Raw genomic sequence first — 23,154 nt, forward strand, 5'->3', positions numbered from 1 at the left:
TGATGAATTATGCTCGATTATTTTTTCCCACTGGTTGTTATGATTTCTTTTATTCAAGCACTACCCATTCGGGTGGACGAAGCAGTTTAGCCCTAACGTAAATGTACTGTGTGAAGGGGTACTTCCTCGTGGTCACGTGACTAACCCATGTAAAGTTACGTCGTTCTCACCTCATTTAGGATAAGAATTAGTCATAGAGCACAAGGATTTTATTTGACACTACGATGTAAGCAATCGTGGGGTATCCTACTCAAGCTAATTTTAGGGGTCGATTTTTAAGCGACGCGTTAATTTCCATGCATCTTGCCAGGTGCCTTGATTGGGTGAGACGTTGGCAGGCTGTTCATATTTTAGAAATCACATCGAAGGGACGTAACAAGACATCGGAATACCGAGGAAACAGTGTATTTTGTACATTTTTACAACCTTTTGAGGAAGTTTATTTAGAAAAGAAAAACTCAATTGTCCAATTATGAAATCTAGTCTAGGACAATGGGAACCTTATGTCATCCCCATTTCGCGCACAAGTTCAATTATTTTTCAATCGCAGCAAAAATGATAAAGGGATTTAAGACGCAGTTTGTTCTTCCAGGATGAGGAATAATTGTGTGAAAGGCAGTCCTGAATTATTAAATAGCTATTAAGCCATTGAGCCATTAAGTTCTGATTGAGGAGAAATTTTGAAAAAAATGTTAGTTTACGTCGAGACATGGTTTCCGATATCCACCATCAGAATACATGCATGCAATGGGATACATTTCTGCTATCTTTTTTGATTAGTTAATGTTGTTTTTTTGCCTCTCCCTTTGACGATTAAAGTCAGCAACGCATCAGACTTAATCTCACTCCAGGCTTATCCACAATGGCTTTACTTAACTTGCTCTTGCAGCTTCGTAACTTCCTTACTAGAGATACATTCTGGCCTTAGGCTTTGCAATATAGTTTCTAGATCACGGGGATCGCGTTGTCCGAACTGCATGTCGTCTGTACCTGAGAGAAACAACAGTATTGCATCTAGAATCCAAACACGAGCTGTTCTCTCCGCGATGCTGTTCTCACCAAGAAGGAGATTGCACCCTTCGACGAAGAAGGACGGCATGTCACCAGATTCAATGTTCTGCTTCATTTGACCAAATATATCCAACAACCTGACGACAAGGTTTCTTCCCTGCCATGATTCGCTCTGTAGAACTCTGGCCAATTCAACAAGGAATGCTGTTTTTAGGAGATACGTGTGTATACAATACACACATGACCCCAGACCATCCACATCTGGCACCTTGCCACTCTGCTGGAGGAGTACCTTTCCCAAAAGGTACGCGTCCCTCTTGTAATCTGGTATTCTTTGAAGGAGCTTGGTTTCTAATTTCGACATAGAAATACGCCAAACGAGATTTTTGTTAAGTCTTGAGGTAGAAGTTGAAATAGGTTTTGGGACGAGATACAAAGTAGCTGCACTTTCAAAATGGTCGCTGGAATCCTTAACTCCAGACAGGACGTCCCAGGACTGAGTTGTATAGTTCATGTCAGCCTTCTTAGGATCCTCAAAAGGCAAAGTTGGGATAACGTCGACCGTAATTTTCAAACCTGTGTACAAACCCTTTCTCCACTCCAAGTGTAAAATGAAACCAGGTTTAATATCACTTACTATCCTATGTTTATCACTTTCTGGCATGAATTCTTCGAGGTAACAACGTATCTCCTGTGGTACGTGGACCCTCTTGAGCAGAAGCACATCTTCAATGTGGCTGAAAAGACACGCTTTAATTCGCTGGGGGAACAAATATTTTCCATTCTTTAGCAGGTCTCTGACTTTTTCACCGCTCCTGTCTGTCTTTAATTCAACTTTACAGTAGCCTGCTGGGTCATCTGGAGAATGCACAGGCACAAAGTTTTCAGCTAAAGTTGGCAAACATAACATGAAGTCAAACTCATCAGGCTCTCCCACCTTACAGGATTCAGCCATACTTCCTGATAGTTTAACTTCGCCAATGAAACGTGAATCAAATTTTCCAACAGCTGTCATTAGGTCTTGAACAAATACCGTTACAACTTGAGATATTAGTTGTGCCTCATTCGACTGTGGCACCTTCCCGACTCCATCAGTCTTCAAGACGCGCTTTAAATACCTTGGCAAAGTCTGTACGTTGACAGAATCAGATTTCTTCTCTTCCTCTGTAACTTCTGTGGTGGCCACACAAGGGGCTTGGAACTCCCTCATCACGTCAACAAAACCTCGACGACAGCAGATGCTGGAAACTGATTCTCCATTGCATGTTTTCTTACGATCCGCCCCTGCTTCAAGAAGAATCCGGACAGCTGTTTTATGCCCATTAAAAGCAGCAAGGTGTAGAGGTGTAACACCGCCGTAATCTTTCCAATCGACATTGGCATTCTTTTGTTTGCATAAAAGTTCAACGATTGCATCATGTCCTTTTCCTGATGCGAGATGCAGGGGCGATATTCCATTGCAATCGATCGAGTTCACATCGGCACCAATTTGCAAAAAGAGTTGGACTTTGCGTGCACAGTTAAGTTCCGCAGCAAAATGCAACGGTGTTTCCCCATGTGCTGACGTCACACTCAAACAGGCCCCCGAATCAATCAACAGCTTTGCAGATTCTTCTGTCCCATCTATTACTGCAATGTGTAAAGGCGTCAGACCATCTATGGTTTTGTCCTCTAAGGATGCCCCCTTTTGGATCAACAATCTGATAATGACATTATTCTGACTGGATATTGCGTGATGAAGTGGCGTGACACTTGAAGCATCTTTGACATTAACATCCGCGTTAAGGTTGATCAACTGCTCTACCATGTCAATCTTTTGGTTTAACACAGCATTATACATGGGTGTCTGTTTGCCAGGATGAGCTAAACAGTTAACTGAGACACCTGCCTTGACAAGAAGCTGCAAGACACTTGGCTTGTTACCAAAGACGGCACAGTGAAGAGGTGTCTCACGCTGACCGGTGTCATCAGGACACTCCGACAACTGGCGAGGATCGTGACCACGGCGTAGAAAGAATTCAGCTACTTCGTACTGTCCACAGTATGCTGCACAGTGCAAAGGGTAGTACCCTATTTCATCAGGAACATATTCATTGGCACCAAAAGAAATTAAGAGCTCTACAATGGGAAGATACGTGGGCTCGTAACGGATGGCTTGATAGAGTGGAGCAGCATCATTAAGTACCCCATCCACCTCGGCACCTGCCTCAAGGACAGTTTTCATCGAATTGTATTGTCCTGAAGTGATTGAAGTCATTAGAGGGGTGTGCATAGGGTCGTTGAGGTAACAATCGACCTCCGAGCCCCCTTTTATTAACAAATCCATTATATCCGTATAACCTTGTTTGGCAGCAATATGCAATGGACTGAAACCAGCGCTATCAAAAACGTTCATTTTCACCCTTTGATTGATCAAATACTTAATGATATCTACTTGGTGGTTGATCACAGCTTCGTGCAACACAGAAATGCCTCTGTGATCTCCAGATATGGTATCAATGTTAGCTCCATGCTGATGAAGGACTTTCACAATTTCAAGATGTCCTTTCTGACAAGCAAGATGCAGAGGAGTGCACCAGGAACCAAATCTGCTCAGCTCAGCAGGTCGTGGAGCCTCTTTCTTGGCACCTCCTTGCAGTAGATATTTTACAACCTGGACATGGCCATCACTGGCTGCGACATGCAAAGGTGTTTTCAGGTGATTAGAAGCAATACTATTTGGATCAGCGCCTTTCTCTAGAAGCGCCTTAACAATCTCACCAAAACCATTCCCAGCGGCAATGTGAAGTGGGGTTTCCTTTGCAATAGTCTTCTCAACTCGCAGTTTCAAATCTGCCCCCGACTCAAGAAGTGCATGAACCACCTCCAGGTGGTCAAAAAAACATGCAATATGCAAAGGTGCCATCCCATGAAGAGCTGGCTCGCCATGGTTGATTTCCTGTAATGTTGGTTTAAGCTCAAGGATGGTTTCCCCTTTGCCAAGAATGCAAGCCTTTACAAGACTACTGCTAGTTTGACTGCATAAGTATTGGGAGATTTGTTCTTCAAGCTTTAAACTAATGTATTTAAGTGACACAGCAGGAGTATTTCTTGATTGACCACTTCCATCCATTTGAAACAGTCAGAATATTACGGATGCCTTATTTTCCAATCCTGGCAAAAAAAACCATGGTACTGATTCAGACATTAAAGAATGAGATTAAAAAATGTACTTTATTACCAGTACTATTCAAATTGATCCAAGTGATAATTCAACTAACTTGGGAAAACACATTTTGTAGGATAACATACAGGCTTGTTTTCAATACTAGCTAGTAAGGTTTTGAGAAAAGAATATTCATGAGCATCTTTTGTAAAGAAAATATTGATTAAATCAAGCAGAAAACCCCAAATGATGAGCATAACTTTGAATAGCATTTTATAACTGAGCGTTTTACGGAAACTGGTCAGAATGACTTAGAAACCCAAGAAAGGGGACGTTAGGCAGTTTTATGTTTTAATGTTGCATTAAATACAACATATTTCCAGGGGAGCATGGCCCCAGACCCCTCAAGAAGCTTGCACTTCATTGTTTATCCTGGATCCGCACCTGTGACTAGTAAGTTTTCTGTCACAGACAAGCTGCATATCTTTTATGAATACACTGTACAGCCTGTGTTTTTGAAGCAGCCGGCACCCAGCAAAAATCACCACCTACTCCATAGTCTTGGCTGGCTTTTTACTGGCTGCATATGTGGGCTCTTCATTTAATTCTTCAGAAAGATGAAAAAATCAGCCTTCTCCTTTATACAATAAAGCCAGCTACTTCAGAAACTTTGTTTGTATGCTTGCTTTTGTGGTCTTTGTTTCAAATGTTCAGAAATCAGACCTGGCCACTTCTGCCATCCCTAACAACTTGGACCAGTATTTTAATGTGTCTCAGAGATTTTTTGTTTACTTTATCGGAATCTACATGGGATCGTGATATGGAAATTGAAAAATAGAATTGAATATCGTTGATTTTTCACCACGTTTTTGCCATCTGCAAACAGGAAAGTCCTGGGGGGTACTCCCAGAAAAATTGGGGGGTGTATGGCCCGCTTCCCAAAATGCTTACCCTATTTATAACCAAAATCTGCGATATTCCCTACCCTATTTATGACCTGACCAAAAATTTGAAACCCTATTTATGACCTGACCCTTAAATCAAAACTCCGTTTCAGACCTGCGTTATAATAATATTAGTTCCCTAGTTCAGACCAATGTTAAATTACCGTAAACATAATTTGTGATGGGCTTTTGTTGATTTTCTCTTCGAGAATGATGAAAAAGTGGCTTCTTCTTAAAAACATACCCATATCAAGACTAGAGTGCAAAAATCATACCCTTTTTATGACCAAAATGGCCAAAATCAGCTAAATTCAAAACCCTATTTCTGACCAAAATGGCTGAAAAACCATACCCTTTGGGGCCACACATACCTATATTGTTCATTTAAGGGAGGAGGAGGAAAGTTCACTTCCAGTTGGTCATAAACTGCAGCGGATAGAGGCCTGGGTTAAGTCCGGTTGTGACATCAAAACAAGAACATAGGAAGACATATTTTTGGGACCAAACAAATAGAAACAAAAAAATAAGTGATTTATACTAGGAATTAGGCAATCTAGCATAATTCCAATTTTAGTACAAAACTGTAAACATTTACAAAAGATATGCTAGATGTATGTTCTTCTTTTGATGTCATATTGCCTAACTAAATAGTAATCCAAGGTTCTAACTGACCCAACCGGAAGTGAAATTTCACGTTTACAGACAGCTAAAATGTGATGAAGAAAAAAACATCAAGATTCCATGTATATATTTCCATCAAGCAAACAAAAAAAATATCCTGGCTGGGAACCACTCAGGCTTTGAAATGGGATCTATAGGGAAAGTGAAATATATATAGTAACTATAGTGGAAGGCCACTTACTAACATATGGACCCTCAACGCTTCTAAGAACGAAGCATAGAAAGCATAGAGAAACAAAAGGAACCATTCAAATTAAATGAGGTGTACACGAGTGGTCCGGTATTCTACACCTAGCCGAACCTTCAACAACAAGGCTTCTACTCACCGCTATCTTTCTCTGCATTCTTCGTGACGGCGCAGAAAAAATAAATGAAAAGCCGAGTCAATAATATCCTAGCGCTCAAGCCACCATTTTGGATATTTGAATACAAGCAACACCTTATTACCTCTTACATGATATGCTACCACGTACTTGAGCCGGTTGGAGGAGGCGGAGGCCTGCAAATGCAAGACAAATGGCCAAACACTGACCTTGTTAAACGTTTGCTTGTATTGGCCAGATGTTAAAGCCTTACAACTTTAACATCGTCTCCGCAGTCCCTGGTTCACAAGGTTGGGAAAACTCTACAAATTGTTCTCATTCTTCAACAAAACTTGTTTATATTGAGGATTTAAGGGGGGGGGGGGGAGCTGTCAGCTTGGTTTCTACATGCACCAGTGCAGGAGGGGGGTAGGGTTAGGTTAGTGGGAGGGAACACTCGTTTACACCAGCAGTTCTTACAAGTTGGGTATGCACAGTAAAAATAAAAGTTGATATTCTTTCCAGCCTCATCAGAACTGAAATTTTCCTACTTGAAAGGAAAGTCCTTCAAAATGCAACCAAGGCGTTATTTTGTTATAATCCATCAAATGCTGCTAATGCACAACTGGTCTAATCAATTCATGGACAGGCGAAATTGGGATAGCCACTAGATCTGATGCTGCATTATGTAGTGATGGGGCGGATCTGGAGGGGTTTGAGGGATTCAGTTGAACCCCCTAAATTAAAAAGAAGAGAGAGAGAGAGAAAAAAAAGAAAAAATGGGGTGTTGCCCCACAAAACAGCAGCAAATCGAGCCTTAGCCAAGACAGGCCTTGTGGAAAAAAGTATTTGATATGATAATGAACAAGAGATCCTCCATGCGGCCTCAAAAAAATCATCCATGGAAGACGACAGAAGCATATGTGCAGTTCAAACTTCAGACCACTAAAGAATCTTGGCATTGTGTAGTTTTTAAAAAATACAAGGCTTCAAAGATTCAAGTCCATGACCTAATATATGCCAATGGATAGAGGACCATTGAGTAACATACCAGTATCGCAGAAGTCATAGTTTTGACTCCGTTTGTATATAGTCTTGAAATCTTCTCAAGCTAACAAATGCAATAGCTTTTAATATTGCTTACACACTTGACTGCTCAATTCACTTCTGGATAATCTATCACTCGACAGTCAGAGTTCATCCTATCATCCTCAACCTTCTTCACTGAAAATTGTAAAAAGCCAGCCAATCCTGCCAAGCCCCAAGAGGTGCCTGGCATGTCAAAATAGTTCTCTTTATGGTACACAGTCCATAGTCAGCATCACATGTTTGCAAAATGTCAAATATCATAGGAAAGAAGGAAAGAATGGACTAGGTAACAAAATCTGATCCAAAATGTAAAAAAGTATAAAGTATGCAAAAGTCCATAATATATTTACTTAGCTCTATAAGAATCAGTTCCCTTGTAATTCTTTCGCCGTTTTTAATTTCTATGTGCAAGCAAGACAATGGATGGATCTCTGTGGAGATACATAACTATATATAGTGCCCATACAGTTTTACAACAGTAACGGTAGAACCCTAGTTAACACATCCCCTGAAAAATACGATGCAAAAATTCCTCAGACAATACCCCACCTCCCTCCAACCCCACATGTACCCCTATGTTATCAGAGAAAGATATATGAACCTTTTTGCAATTTATATTTTCTTACAATGCACTCATAACAATGGTCACTTCAAAACTTAAGAACAAGTTCTTTTGATGTAACAACCCTTCTAAAAATAAACTCAAACATAAGTTAAAAAAGGAGACGTGCTCTCCAAAATCAATGTCCTCATGATACCAACAAAATATAATACCATAAACTGCCATTTATAAGCCCCCCGGCTTGTAAGTGCCCCCCCCCCCCAACCCCCATTATAGGAACATCTACCTGAAAACCAAAAAATACATCTGGTTATAAGCCACCCTTTAGCTTTCCTTGTTTTGAATTCATTTTAATAGTGAGGTTTCTTAAAACCTCACTATTAAAATGAATTCAAAGCAAGAAAAGCTTAAGCTTAATTACCAGTAAATGAAAAACCTATTTTGACCAGCATGCAGCTAAATGTAGCTCATTTTGAAACGGTTTTTTTAAGCCCCTCCATTTATAAGCTCATCTACAAGCCCTTATAAAGTTGTATAAACCCAGGCCTTATAAGTAGTTTACAGTAACCTGACAAAACACAGAAATGGGAGCCAAGAACACCTCACAAACAACTTGTGCTTGTCTTTTTATTTTTATTTTTCAAAAACAACCTTTACATGGAAGGATGTTTCAGTGTTTACAGGCTTCCTTGCATTATAAATGCTGTTCAAAGTCCAAGCTCCAAGCATGCAAGTAAAGAGGCATGGACAACAAGTGTTGATATAGAATGCAGCTGCAGCTAAGAAAAGATTCTCTCACACAACAGAGGCTACATTTTGGTACAAAATAGATAAGATGATCTTCCTCAAAAAGGTTATGAGAACCTTAACACTGACTGCTTTATCAACAGGGTTATTACATGGCTTATTTTCTTGAAAGATGATAGAACTGCCCAATACAAACCAGCTGCTAAAACTATTTCCAAAAGGGGTCAGGAAACAAAGATTCTTTGCCACCTGAACACTTCCCTGCACTTCTCATTTCTATAAACCTTGGTACAACCCTGCTGATAAGGAGTACACACAACTGTAAGTGAGATCATTTGTATAAGTGACTCTGACTTAACACACAGTAGCCCTGTTTCTGCTATTCTGGGAACATCTTTAAGGCAATAATACAAGCTTCAAATGTGCCCAAGAATCGATCTGCTTTCAACTAAACAAACAGTATATAGTCAAACACAGCCTAGATTAATATGACTTCCTGTAGATAAACACTCGATTTCACACTCATTGAACGCAAGATATATTCCCTTTCTTTGGTAGTAGTAACTGAACGGCGCCAATAGATCGATAGCAGTTGTAGTAAAGCTTGATGACCATTCAGGGATTGCAACTTGAGCTATGTTGGTCTCTCCTTTTGGGCAGGAAAACTAGTATTGTCAACTTGCATTAGCAAATATCCTTGGAATATGATGGCATTATTTGAATGTATAGTACATCTCAGCCATGGCTGGAAAACACAAGTCCAAGGATAAGACAAGTGAACTTTACAAGCAATATGCAACAATGAACTCAACATGGACACGTGCTTCCCTTCTAGTGTAAATCCACTGCACTGTTCACAAACTAGTGTGGGATACAAAAAGACAGCTTTTTACACCAGTAGTAGTCCGATATTTCACACATCACGTTCTTTCGTCCTGACACAAATCATGTACTCTTTTCAACCTGTGATGATACCCCTAGCCAGCCAGGGTTGCTGCACTGACTAACCATGAGCAGATGATTTGGGAATGGTTACGTCCCTACACAATGTAGTCTCGTGTGCCCTGTGGATATTCTTCTTCGAACATTGTTTTTAAGAGGAAAGTAAGCTTTGAAGGAGCATAAATGCAGAAAACTAGCCTGTAAGCTTTGAAAGATTCAGCAAATATTGCAAACAAGGCTTTCAACATGAAAATCCACTTTCAGTGTTCACAGTTACTGTACATGAATCTGTTGCTGAACCTTCTAAATAATTAGAAAGCTAACACCAACATCTGCAACAACTAGAACAATACTTGCACCATTCACGTCATCACTTCTTTCATATCCGAAGGAAGTAAGCTTTGAGATAAGAATATGAAGATGTGCACATGTTTACCAAGAGACATGATTGTCTTGTATCCACATTGTGACTGCTCATGCTACAGATTTCAAAGCGGAATGACCACAACTTGAAGGGAAAAAAGGCCAGTAAAGGGGTAACTACGATGTTACCAATATTACACAAACATTATACAATAACACAATTTTTCTTTTTACACATTAAACATCAATTTGTTGATTTCAAAATGATTCTGTTATTAATTAGCTTACAGTGAAGCAAAGATGATACGAAAACATACAAAGTGCACTCAATAACACAAAAATGTAATGCTATGAGGAGTCAAATTCGACATATTTAATCAAAAAGGGGTGACAACCATCTAACAAGTAGTAAATGCATAGTCTTGGTCACAATGCAGATACAATGAAAGTGTGAAAACAGGCAAGTGCGCAAAAGGAGCTGACAATATTTTCACTTGTTTAAGGCCAGAAGAGTTAAGCCAGCGGCACAGATACTTCCCACTGTGAACAAACTTTTCCACATGGTTTGTGACTGCGAAGATTCTGAAAAGTGAGCAGTAAAGCCGTCCTGAAAAAAAAAAAAAAAAAACACAATAAATTCAATTTCCATGTAGAGCATCAATGACTTAGCACCATTCATATTTGCAGAAGGTGATAATTACAATCAACTTAAAGGGTGGATTGAAGAGAAAGCAAAAACATACTTCCCATTATATTATAATCCACTTACTTCTCAATACACCACTATCAATATCTTAAAATTCAGCTTGATAGCGAGACCTAGAAGACACAAACAAAAGAAATGAATAAACATGGTCATTCAATTTCCTTTGTTTGTGTCCTCTAAGCCTCACTGCCAAGCTGAATTTTAATATATCAAAAACGGTCTATTTTATGTTGCATATCATTTTAAAACATTGTAATAAAATAATTCCATACAGGATTATAAAAGGACACATCACATTTATGACAAATATGCTACAGAGTTGCTTAGGGTGTTTAACAAAATTCAGAGACCCGAGGATACCACACTTTATGATTATTCATACCCTTCACAGGCAGCTGTACTAAGACTAATGTATTTGTCTGCAACCAAGAAATGAGTTGGTGCAGATGAGTGACAGTGGCTTGACAAAAAGACAAATATTAGTCTTCTGTCTGAGGACATTCTTGCCAATAACATGTTCAGTTTTGGAGGAAGGAAGTTCATTTTCAATTAGTTTAAAAGCGACTGCGGTTCAAGATAAATGCAATTAAGACATGTATCACAACATACGATATAGTTTAAAAATTGGCAATATGGGGCATTCCACTTTTATTCTGCACCCCTCTTTACATGGCAAACTCCAGCACAGTGCCTGTTGGAATATTGTTTTTTAAAGCAGCTGAAAAAATTTTGAAACTCTTGGAAGCAAACTTCAAAGGTGCAGAAAATAAAAAAAGATAGGGTTTTGGAATCTGCCCTTCATTGCAGGGATGCAGATAAAAAATGGAGTGTTCCAATATATGGTTAAGCAGCATAGACACCAGTATCGTAAATTTTCCCAACTTTAAACAGGGCTACACAAAGAATTCCTTCACATAAAGTGTTGCTCTTTGGAAATTGAATTTTTTGTTTAGGATTTTCTCACTGTAAAGCACTTAGGACAGCAATGTATAAGCGCTGCATAAAAGTTTTTACTATTGTTACTGGTATTATTAAAGTTCTTTATTATTGTCATTTTGTGATTTTACTAGAGAGAAACTTGCAACACTGAAATATAAAACAGACAAAACTCTCACTAAGTGGTACAAGACATTTAAATTTTTTTAACTTGAATTTACCGGAAGCCGTGTTCTGTCTTACTGGGTAGAGCGTATAATTTTTTAGTTTGAATTACGTAACTACGACCAGTACAAAATCCACCAAAGGAGGTACTTGAATGTTAGAGGGTGATCAAAAATGCATGAATGGAAATTAACTCCCCCGGGGCAATATACTAATACGAACATTTGTCAAACGGAAATACTTTTCACGTTTTCTTCGCGCGAATTTTCTCTATTGAATCGAAGATCGAGAAAAAGCTGAAATTCTTCTGTTCAAATTTGTTAATGAAGTTATTCACTTGTCAACAGAAACAACCAGACTATTTATGCAGTGAAAGTTGAGGAAAACAGCAAGCAGAAGAGGTGCCCCGCTGATGCAAGAAATTTTCATTTTACATGTTTACATTATCTATGGCCCCAGAATTTGTCTCAAGATTGAAAAATTCTTCTTGAATTTGCATCAAAATAACATACCTAGGTGTTTCGAGACAAAAACGTAAACGAAATGTCGACAAGATAAATGAATGTCTGACTCATAACTAATGTAAATACAGACTGAAATTTGCATTCAGTAAATTACTACAGCACGTACGTAAGCTCATGACAGCTGGTAGGCTAAAGAGAAAAATAACAAAAAATTTTTAAAATAATGTAAAATAAATAAAAAAACCACAGCGAATTTTTTCAAAAACTCAGGATTACAACTCACCCATCCTCCATTTTCTCTGATCCACGTTAATAAGTTATCGGCTATAAATGAGGCAATCCATTCCACGATGTGTTGAGCCATTTCTGGTCGTTGTGTTTCCACGAAATGATGAGCCACTACGCCTCCGAACGTGAACAACGCCACTATTCTGCCCCAGTTTGTTCCTGCTTGAAAAATCTCTTGCGCCACACCGACAAACGTAGGATAAGCTGTAACTGGTGTAATTCCTAACGTTGTGCACAATGATTCGAACAAATCAGGGTGTTCTGCCTCCATAAGAGTTGCCAGTTTTCGTAGAGTACTCGCTGATGGGTTTGTTGGCGTCTGAGGAATAAGAAACTGTCGAGGTAAACCTTTAAGTCTGCTCTGTTCAAATTTGCTCCTTAGCCGGTAAGAAATATAGTCAAGTGTGAGGGAAACTCCTTCGTCGATGATTTTCTTATCGTACCTTGACATTTCAGAGGTATTGAGGGTAGGAGAAAGGTCCTCGTTGTTCAGCGCAGCTGTCGCTCCGGCCATATTGAGTGATCGTAGTTAGAAAAGTGAAAGTGTTCGCACGCAAATTCCTTGTTTCGGCCCTGCAGTTTGTTTTTCTTCTTTAAACAAGGATACAATTTAAGGAAATGGTATCTTTGTCCTAAAAAGAGAAAAAGACATTAAAACCAAGCACCGTTGTCGGTGGCGTACTTCCTTGCTGACGCATCAACGTAACCGCACTAGTAGTGAGCTTAGTGAAAACACAACCGAGTGCTCCCGTTAAAAGAAAAAATATATATACTCACAGAAGTTAACCAATGTTCAAAACACTTGGCATAGTACTTGAAATAGCAATTTAAAAAGCAAAAGCAAAGGAGAAGTAGAGAGTAGAAGCAAGCCTTGGCGCGGAAGCACTAAAATAACTACCACCATCAAACGAGCCTTGCAGTGGCGAAGAAATGTCGCTAAAGAAAAATTTCTTTGGCACGCCGCTCTCTTACGTGATTGGTCAGCTTGACAAGTTAGTGCTTTCTGATTGGTTCCGGTTGATGACCTGTCAACACACTTCTTTCCGTTGAATTTCATCAAGAGATGAGGTCACTGAGATATATGGAACAGAAAATTAAACATTGACGGGAAAATTTTATTTGTTCCACTCAAGATATCTGTCAGTTATTACAAAAGTAGCATTCTGCCTCCCAAAAAGACTCATTGGAACAAAGTCTGACCCGAAAATCGTACGAATTTTCAACTACGGTTTGCAGAGATCTTGCGAAACGAAAGTAGAACAAAAAGTACATATGTAAGCGAAAAGTAAACATACACAATGTTTTCGCCGAATCTTTCTCGACGCCTACCATGAATAATTTTGTTTGCTCTTAGCTCTATGTCACCCGTAAGGCTAAAGAATCACCAAGCATTAAAAGAAACGCTTTGAAATGTATAATAAAGATTGTAAAATCGAGAAATTTAGGTTGAATTGTCAAGATCATCAATATGTTGGAAAATTATGCAAATTAACCTCAAAGTGCATTTTCATGAATTATTAATGTTAAAACATGGTCGAAAACCAAAAGAAAGCGTGGTTTTGGTGTGCTCTTGTTTTGAAACTAAAACCGTAAGCTTGTGCACGTGGACAACGGAATACACATCAAAAGAACAACTTTGATTGGTCAAGAAACAATGGCAATAACACGCGCGCGAACTATTGTCCTTGAGACAATAGCAGGACTGACAACGTCTTAGACGCGAGCCAATCAAAAAATACAAAAATATTGCAACGTATTATTTGGCAGAATATCAAAAATAGGTGAATATATTTATACGCAGTTAAATATTTTTTTCGCGGGAACTTTTTTTTGGCGACGTTCAGTGAGTGAAGAGGCAAAAGACATTCGTTGCGAGAAGACCGACTGCCGAACATTCGGTCTTGCCATGAATTTTGCCCTTCCTTGAGGAAGGTTAACAGTACTTGAAGTAATTACCAGCGAAGGAGAACTTTCTGCGACCGTCTTTCCTTGTCAAACAAGTTAGCTTCGAAGGCGAAACTTCAAGCAACAAGTTGTTGACTATTAAAGAAGCGAGCCGCTTGAAGATCATTTTATTTCGCCCTGGTAAGTGGCATATTGAAAGCTTTCCACGAACAGGGCGTTAAATTACGTAGCTAACTGTCTTCCACAGCTTATCCAAGATGCTTTTATGGGCCATCTGCTTTCAAAGTTTTTATTTTGAAAGCTCGGATAGGAAATGGGTTCGCGAGCGGCTCTTTCTTTGCCGAGAATATAAATATATAAACAAGGGTAGTTGTTGTGCTTCACAGGGGTGTGAGACATAAAAGAAGCCGATAATTTCAATTTGCTTTTCTAAATGGTCATAACAGAGCAAAGTATGACTAATGGGCTGTCCTCTTTAGCAAAATAACTTCGAGTTTAACCTGTCCTCAACTCATGCCCATCTGTTTATTATATAGACCGCTTGGAGAGGATATACGTAACTGGTATGGACCGCGACAAGCCAAGATCAGCCGGCAGCAAGCCACAAATAAATCAACTGGCTTGTCCTTCATGTGAATTGAGTCAAGAAAGTAAAGAATTATGCCGAGAAATTGGGAAGGTGTTGGCCAGAATTGGAGATAGAATAAACGCTTTGCAACTGACAAGGAATGGACACAATCTTCACATCAACTGTCGCGATGGCGAAAGGATAAACGATGATGATACGAGACCCAGGACGGGGGTGAATAAACTTCCGTAAATACCGGAAGGTTTTTATCTACCAATTACTTTTAAAAATTCTATTTCTACGCCAGAAGAATTGTACATATTATATGCAGATTTTGCTGTAATCTAGATGTAACGTACTTCATTTTGGAAATGCGTATATGTATAATAGTTTTTAAGACTCGAGCTGTGAGCTTTGTAATTTGCATCGCTGATTTTACGAAAACAACAGTTCCTGAGACGAATTGTTTTAAAAGGAAAACCCAATCTTCAAAACGCATGTAAATAGTTTTCACAATAGCAGTGACATACAAATAAAATCAGCTGATGAAGAGCAATATTTTGGTACTTAGTGTCCATAGCAACTTATTGTTCTCCCGGCGAGGACATTTGACACAATGGCGCTAAAATAGCGAAACAACAGTGACTTTGCACAATGGTTCTTTATGCTTTGAGGAATCAATGATACCATTGTTCGCTGCAAACTAATATATTCCGATTGCACGGGCTGATCAGTGGATTTTTCTGCAAAAGCGGCATCTGGAATTTTTGCAGGGTTTTGTCAACAACTAACTTTGATACGTCGAGACGAATGAAAGAGAAAAGCCCTTGAGGCCAAGGTTTATTAAGTCGGACAGAATTAGTTGCTTTTTTGGGTGGTCGACCTGGGGTGTTAACCTTCCCGCTATACTGTGACCGATTTAATAACAAAACGCAACAATATTTTGACTGTATACATCAATGAAGCTTTGTTCTCCCTTCGCTCGACCAGCCAAGTCGCACTGATTGAGAAATCTATCAAAAGGGATGGGTTCTTGCCTGTTCCGTACTATAAACATTGCCGCTCTTTTTTCCTAGGGTCAGCAATTTGTCTTCTGATATCATGACTTAGGTTTGCAGGGTTTCCTTGGCTTTTCTGACCCGTCAAGGTTTCAATCAAGTCATTTGTTACGCTCGATTTTCCAGAGTTAAATTTCTTCTCCCAAGCCGGTGTTTTAAACCTTTGCCTTTTCCTGTGATTGCATAATCATTTTACGAAAAGGTTGTCTGGCTTCGAATTCTGCGCGCAGAGAAGATAGTTCGTGATTTCAAAGATCGTTCATGGTGAGTCGAATATCACAGAAACTTCAAGAGTGTTTCACATCACGCTTTCTACACGAATTTCTTTTTCTGACAAACTATACCCTCGCAGTGCCGGTAATATAAACAGATAACATTACTGTTGTTTTCAAAGTTTTGCTTCTGTGAAATTAAATCGATATTTCCTTTGACGAGTGGGCAGTAAACATTAATGAGAGATAAGTCTAAAAAATTGTGCTGGAAGGATCGAGATTCTAATGATGATAAAATTTCACCGCAAAAACAACAGACTGACTTATACCACAATGTCTGTCTGTTTATAAAATCACGTGCAAAACAAATACACAATATCAAAGTTTGCAAAACAAACTCGACGCCTGCATAACATGCGCAGTAACCGACAATATAAGAGGGGAATTTTAAGCAATACAGTAAAGTAAAATCGCGCTATCTCAGACAAGGAGAATTAGAAATAGGCATTAGTAAATGACAGAAAGAGTATATCCAAAATAATTTCAATTCGAGATAGCGGGGAATGAGAGATACCCGGTTTCAACTGTTTTAGCGAGGAGTCTGAGAACGAGATATTACATCATTGCCGGGGACAAAAGCTTACTCCGTTTTCAGTGTTTGTCTGCTTGGCTCTGTGTATCACAGGAAAAAACTCGATTTTGAATACTCGATCTTGGGAATTTTTCGAAGTAAAGGATGTCAAAATTTGTTCCGTCCAGTTTAGTTCTCCCTCGATCTCAGACTGCTGAAGTGGATGAATTTAAGTGGGTTTCTGTCACTTCGTTACACAGTAGAACCACCGGTTGTCTCGATCGAACTCCGCACTTATCTCGATCTCAAATCATTTTTTCCTTTTTGTATTTTTTTCAGTTCCTTATTCGAATCCCCGACATCCCGAACTATATTTCATTTCGCATAAGACTTCGAGATAGCGGATCTGCAATTGATGTCTTTTTTTAAAGCCATAAACTTCCCCCCCCCCCCTCCGCCACGATTCCAAAGTGATTTTTGAAACTTCATACTTGGTAACTGACGGATACGCATATACACGCTGCACGAACTTTAGGCCCCCCATAGAAGCCGTTTTAAAAAGGCTGAAAAAATTTCAATCTAAACTTTTTCAGTCCTTTATTCGAATCCCCGACATCTCGAATTATATTTCATTTCGCGAAAGACTTCGAGATAGCGGCGGTTCTGCAATTAAATGTTTTTATTTGAAAGCCATGAACTCAACCCCCCCCCCCCGTCACGATTTCAAAGTGATCTTTAAAACTTCATACTTGGTACTTCTGACGAATACGCATATAACGCTGCACGGACTGGTATCACGAGATGTAGATGTCATTTAGGCCCCCCATAGAAGCCGTTTTTTGTTTGTTTGTTTTTTTTTTTTAAATAATAATGATAAATAAAGAATTTTAATTCCAAAAATGAAAAACACCTGCTTTACTTTAAGGCTTAGGACACCCAGTGGGGAGAAAATTGATACGTCATGTACAACACCATGTCAGGGTCACACTCTGACCAGATGCATGCAGAATGGGTAATCATTTGCCGCTTACCAAGGGAATGTCTCTCTCTCAACACCAACACACAACTAAGGGGTACACGGAACTAAAATGACTAAATTTGCGACGATAGCTTTGGAATGAATCTAAGATCTATACGTTTAATCTTTTTAAAACGTTCTTTGCCGTGAACGATTCCCTTTTTAGTCGCTCAAAAGACATTTCTGTCATTGAATTTTCTTGCCGGCAAATATAACTTTCCCCCCACCCCCTCCCCCCACTTCCTCTCACCACCAGGACCCCATCCTACACCACCCATTGCGTTCAAAACACTAATCTCAAATCTCCCGTAGTTAATTTTCTTCTTGTGATCTCGAAAACATCTAAGAGAAAATAGACGGTCAGACTGGTTCCAGATTTAAGGGAAACTCTTATATTCCTTGAGGAAGATCGTTTCAGCTTGGAAATGACGAATACAGGTAGACTGCGCAGGGATTAAGCCGGAAAATTTCAAATTCACGTAAATTTCAAAGACTTACTGATTGAATTACCCTGGACATGATCATGCACATTGCTCGAGATCGTTGGTGATCACGTCCTTAGAAATTTCAAAAGGGGCTACTGGCGTTTCAAACTGGAAGATCTCATAAAAATTTACCTCGAATCATATCAAAACATTTTTAATATTGCTGGAAATAATATATTGGTTTACTGATAAAACTCTTTAGAAGTTGCGTCTAACCAGCTTCCGCCTCCCTTGTAGAGGCTAGGGGACACTTGTCACAACAGGACGAAGGCGACTGCAAAATGTCGGTTAATTTAATTTTGTGGAATTATGTTTTCTTTCCCACTTGGAGAAGATTAGTCAGCACTCGAAATATGAGTCGAAAGTTCATCTAAAAAGCTGCCACCTCAATTTTGCAGAGGGCAAAAAACGCTTGGACAAGAATGAACAAGAAGCAAGATTATCCATTCATTCTCTTGAAGTTGAAGCATTCATTGTTTGACTGACCTGAAGCAAATTTAGGAATTTAACAATTAAACCAGGTGAAAAGTAGCGGACCTCGGGGTTATTACACTGAGCCTTACGAACTTCATCGAGATTAATTTCACAGTAAACACAAAATTATATCAGTTTCAGTTTGGCGAACACTCTTCAACGCTTTTGTGGCTGACATTGAATGACATACTCCCAGATAATATTGAATAGGTCGCTATTTTTAGCCTCCTGAATTACTCATTTCCCCGAAAACAGAAGAAAGTTTGACTGGAACATCAGATCATCACGTTTAGTAGCAACATTCCCCGAAATGAAGTAGGAAGCTTTCAGTTACTGCTTCGACTCTCTACTTTCAACGCACAAATCAGTTTGTATATAATTGGTACAGTAAATTAAATGAATTAAAAATAATCTTAATGAATGAAAGTACATATGAATGATCTCGTGAGAATAGTGTTGTACCTAGTTTTACAAAGAGATTTTAAATGAAATACCTGCAAATTTCTTTTCCACATTCAACTATTAGTGAATGAACGCTCGCAACTTCACTGGGTTCAGTCCTGCGATGGAGGGAATAAAACGACACTTCAAGAAAGCTCCTCCAAGTTCTAACACTTGCGTCAAATGAATACCCTTGTCGGCTTTGCCTTCGCTTTTTAACCATGATGATTACCAGGTAATTTATAAGACAAACACTGCTATTGGATATTTTGAGTTATTATATAATGATGGGTGGTGAATATCACGAGTGCCGTAAAAAATACGGTGAACTGATCCCCTGTCCCTCTTAAGTTCCTGTTTTTCTAGCTATATGGGCCACGATTGTTACATTGTGGTTGAACACGTGTGTTTCCGAGTTGTTATTTTTCGTGCCCCAGTATTTTTTTTAAGTAACTTTCAAACAAAGCGGGAGAGCATTTTAATGACAGGCCGCTAACAGCGTACTGTATGAGGCATAACGGGACCTTCAACGGTTATCCGTCATTTCTGATCAAGTAGCAATTTCTCGTCAGTATTAGGCGATAAAAAAGCGTTGGGGAGTTTCATACTACGTGATCTGGGGTGATAACAAACGCAATTGTGCTGACAAGTGCAGACAACTTGTGTTTGTAGTCACATGTGTTTGAGAAGTTGTAATTCGCCTGTAAGGATTTTCCCGTCGCAATATTCAACCTTAAATCGGCCAGATTGCTGAAACCGGGTCAAACATGATCGAGATTGTGGAAATACATCAGTGAATCGACAGAGTCACGTGCTAATGGGTGCATGTTGGGTAATTCGATCAAAATCTTGCGACGTGCAAACAGTATATAGTTGAACATGGAGGAAAATTTTGGTGAGATTACCAGGGCTGCATGTAATGGGTGATAATCTTTTAATGATACATTGCAAGCATGAATCATGTTTTGGTGATCTGATCCACACATCACACTTCACTCGTCTTAAATATCAATTTAAAATATTTGCCAACAGGAATCGTGACCTTGGAACTTAGCTTAAATCACCGTGTTTAGTGCATGTCTCAGGTGTGCTGAGCGACACAGTTTTTTTGTATCCAGGGAAACAAAAGCGCTTAATGTGTGGGAATTTTTTTAAACAACATTGGCTTCTGCGCATAAAATACCCTTAATGTACCCTGCCCCCCCCCCCCTGGCCGCGCCCCAGGAGACAAGAGGCAGCCTGGACGGAAAAGGAAAGTTGGAGGATCAAAGACCACACGGAAAAGGACGGGTGGGGTGGGTGGGGAAGGGGGGGAGAGGGTGTATTCCCATGCAGGAAAATTGGGTGGGTGTGTGGTCCTCTTCCCAAACCCTTACCCTATCCATATGCCTATCCAGGACCAGAATCTGTAATTTTCGCTACCCTATTTATGGCTTAACCAAGAATTCGATATCCTATTCGAGACCTGGCTTAAATAAATACCCTGTGTCAGACCTAAATTATAATTAGTTCTCTAGTTCAGACCGATGTTAAAGCCATTGTGAAGGGCTTTTGTTGATGGTCTTATCGATAATGATGAAAAAGTAGCTTCGTCTAAAAAACAAAAACCACGGCCTATTTGAGACCAAAATAGCAAAATGGATACTCTATTTCTGACCAAAACGGCTAAAAAACCATTGCCTTTGGGGCTGCACATGCCTACAGCCCATGTAAAGGAGTATCCAACGGGCCTTACGCGTCACTTGGCGAGGGTAGAACTAAGTAACTAACCGCCCCAGGCCGTACGGTGTTTGCCAGGAATTGCTTCATGGGAGACAATGGGAAAAAGATTGGACAGGACAGGAAACACAAATAAGATCATAACTAAGATAGTTATAAAACCACTGGGGAGCAAAAAATGATGAAAAACGGAAGATATACTGGGTGGGGGGCACCTGAGTTCAGCCAAATCAAATCTTTGCTTACTTTACTTTACCCTGTGTTGCGCATTGCTAACTCGCTTACCGTACTAGCTTTTACCAGTCGAGAAAGTTTTTGTCATGCATATTTTTAAAAGACTAACGGAAATGTTTCAGAATCTTTGGATGCAGAGGGCAATAGCTGGGCAGCAACACATTAACGCAGCCGGCTTGTCTGTCAACTGATCTCTTACTCAAGAAATGCCGATACCAAACGTTATTGTATGAATAAATTAAACCAAATGGGTAACGAGACAGGCAATAAGGTGAAATTAAGGGAGAAGTGGTAATTATTCGGCTCAGTACTGCAGGACTGTAACCATGGTAATGAAAGTGTTTCTTGCGCATTTTAGGTTTCGTTCCGCTAAAAGTGTTCAATTTACATTTGCACAGTTGTTACATTTTACGATAAGTATGCTCAGGGTACGTTGTTAAACTAAGCCACAAATAAACAAGAACTAGAATACGTGTTCAAATAGTCCTAGTACAGTTGGATTGATGGAAATTATGCTTATTCACCTCTAGAAAATGTTGTCTCTTTGAGGGTGAAACTCGATCAGATTAGTCATGCCCCAACAATACGGGGAGTACCCTCTACTTGTTTTTTCATAATCACTGATGAGTAGTTCTCTCATGCAATTTTACTTTGAGTCCCTTCCCGTAAGCCAGACTTAAACGATGAATTTAAATGAGCATATTGAAACTATACATACTGTTACACTGTTAAAATGAATCCTTCCTTTGACGTTCTCAAGCACAAATATACCCCGGAGCCTCGAACCGGCCCTTTCTATCCAAGAGAACTTTAGGTCGGTGTGATGGGGTTCCGATAACAGAGGTTTCTTACAAAGCCGCAGGTGAAGACCTATGAATACATTCCATGCAGCTTGTGACAGTGAGTACTACGATTTCTATTGGTTGAAAACCTGTTAGCGGACCGGCTTTCAGCGTCAATCAAAACTGTATATAAAAATTTCTGTTTGAACAGATCTCTTGTTAACGTCTGATTGCGTCTCATTTCCAACTGTGTATGGAACAAACAGGAAACGCCATTTCCTATATTTTTTTCTTGGATTCCTGCAAGCTTACAAAAGTTACTTTCATAGATTTTTTACAGTCCGTCATTTCCTTGAAGAGCATTAGTCAAGAATTCTTAGACTATTAAAATTTCCTTCTTTCTTTTTGCCAGAGGAAAAATAGCTTCGCCCTCGACGTGTTTGCGGGGCTGTTTTCACTTCTCGCTAGGAAAAAAAGAGCGACCGGTGATAGTCTTGAGAAGTCTTTATTCATTAGGGTGACGAGAATCTAATTTCTCTTTTCAAGACAATTCACGGCCAAAATGACGTGTAATGGAAAAAAATTAATGCCATCAGGAATATAAGGGCCATCGTCCGAGATGTTACAACCCCGTTCGATCCAACATGAAATTCTAGTTACGGGTTACCTACATTGCTGGACTCCAGCTTCGAAGTAAACTTTAATTTAAGGAGAAGAAGAAGAGGGATTTCACTGAAAAATCGTGACAATCGGTATTTGAGCAGTAGAGTGTAGCGTCAAACTTAAGAGCATTCTCCCGACTTCGGCAGACTTGTTGCGATGTTTGTAATGGCTTTTACTAAGTACTGCAGTTTCCCTTGAAATTTATTATTTATCTTAAAACGGGAAATGTTTGAGTTGTTATCCAACGTATGTTGTTCTGTTCTCTAAGAAAGTAAAGCAGATTCTCTGGCTTATCGTTGTCGAGTCGCCGGCTTGTCTCGGTGTTACATTGGCTGATCTTTCTGAAGAAATGGACTAGTCTTCCTGTATGTCACACAGAATTGCTATAAAACCCCAGGGTTTTTTTTAAAGTTAAAACCCTCAAACTAGGTGTATCATTTAAGCCTTTGTTTACATTTCTGAAAGTGCAAAAATCGCCACTTTGGAAAGCTTGTTTCTAAGCCAGTTCTTTCGTTTTCCATGCACGAAAATCGTGGAATAAATGATGCCTCTCAGAAACGCGTGAGGAACCACGTGCCCGTGATCACGTGTGGCTGATCACACACTGGTCAGGTGCTCTGCATGTAACAAACGCGCTGAGGCGACTCCTTCAGCCAACTCTCTCACCCGTCAAAGCTGA

General features: G+C 39.5%; 2 protein-coding genes and 1 long non-coding RNA gene across 4 annotated transcripts; 1 reads left to right on the forward strand and 2 right to left on the reverse strand.

Annotated features, from left to right (window-relative positions):
* Nucleotides 1-860: 860 nt before the first annotated feature.
* On the reverse strand, nucleotides 861-6,464 carry LOC145460554 (uncharacterized). The gene is made up of 2 exons (XM_081445402.1): nucleotides 6,108-6,464; nucleotides 861-4,164 (listed from the first exon to the last, which is right to left on the reverse strand). The coding sequence occupies exon 2, from the start codon at nucleotides 4,121-4,123 to the stop codon at nucleotides 869-871; it is 3,255 nt and encodes a 1,084-aa protein (XP_081301528.1). The 5' UTR covers nucleotides 4,124-4,164; nucleotides 6,108-6,464; the 3' UTR covers nucleotides 861-868.
* Nucleotides 6,465-8,347: 1,883 nt separating this feature from the next.
* On the reverse strand, nucleotides 8,348-19,238 carry LOC145460579 (bcl-2-like protein 1). 2 transcript variants are annotated; one of them, XM_081445441.1, is made up of 3 exons: nucleotides 19,131-19,238; nucleotides 12,341-12,977; nucleotides 8,348-10,393 (listed from the first exon to the last, which is right to left on the reverse strand). In XM_081445441.1, the coding sequence occupies exons 2-3, from the start codon at nucleotides 12,857-12,859 to the stop codon at nucleotides 10,277-10,279; spliced, it is 636 nt and encodes a 211-aa protein (XP_081301567.1). In that variant the 5' UTR covers nucleotides 12,860-12,977; nucleotides 19,131-19,238; the 3' UTR covers nucleotides 8,348-10,276. The 2 variants fall into 2 exon arrangements, with proteins under 2 accessions (XP_081301567.1, XP_081301566.1); XM_081445440.1 differs by lacking the exon at nucleotides 19,131-19,238 and adding an exon at nucleotides 13,123-13,257.
* LOC145460587 (uncharacterized) lies at nucleotides 13,351-15,380 on the forward strand. Its single transcript, XR_014039866.1, has 2 exons — nucleotides 13,351-14,430; nucleotides 14,787-15,380. It is a non-coding gene; the product is annotated as an uncharacterized LOC145460587 (long non-coding RNA).
* Nucleotides 19,239-23,154: the final 3,916 nt, after the last annotated feature.

The sequence above is a fragment of the Orbicella franksi genome, chromosome 11, assembly GCF_964199315.1.
Source record: "Orbicella franksi chromosome 11, jaOrbFran1.1, whole genome shotgun sequence".
NCBI classification, from domain to species: domain Eukaryota; kingdom Metazoa; phylum Cnidaria; class Anthozoa; order Scleractinia; family Merulinidae; genus Orbicella; species Orbicella franksi.

Bases quoted from the DNA above. Each gene is read 5' to 3' on its own strand.
- LOC145460554 (XM_081445402.1), bottom strand. From the start codon at position 4,123: ATGGATGGAAGTGGTCAATCAAGAAATACTCCTGCTGTGTCACTTAAA.
- LOC145460579 (XM_081445441.1), bottom strand. From the start codon at position 12,859: ATGGCCGGAGCGACAGCTGCGCTGAACAACGAGGACCTTTCTCCTACC. The intron at 10,394-12,340 runs GTGAGTTGTAAT...TTTTTTTTTCAG, and splicing joins TCAGAGAAAATGGAGGATGG to GACGGCTTTACTGCTCACTT.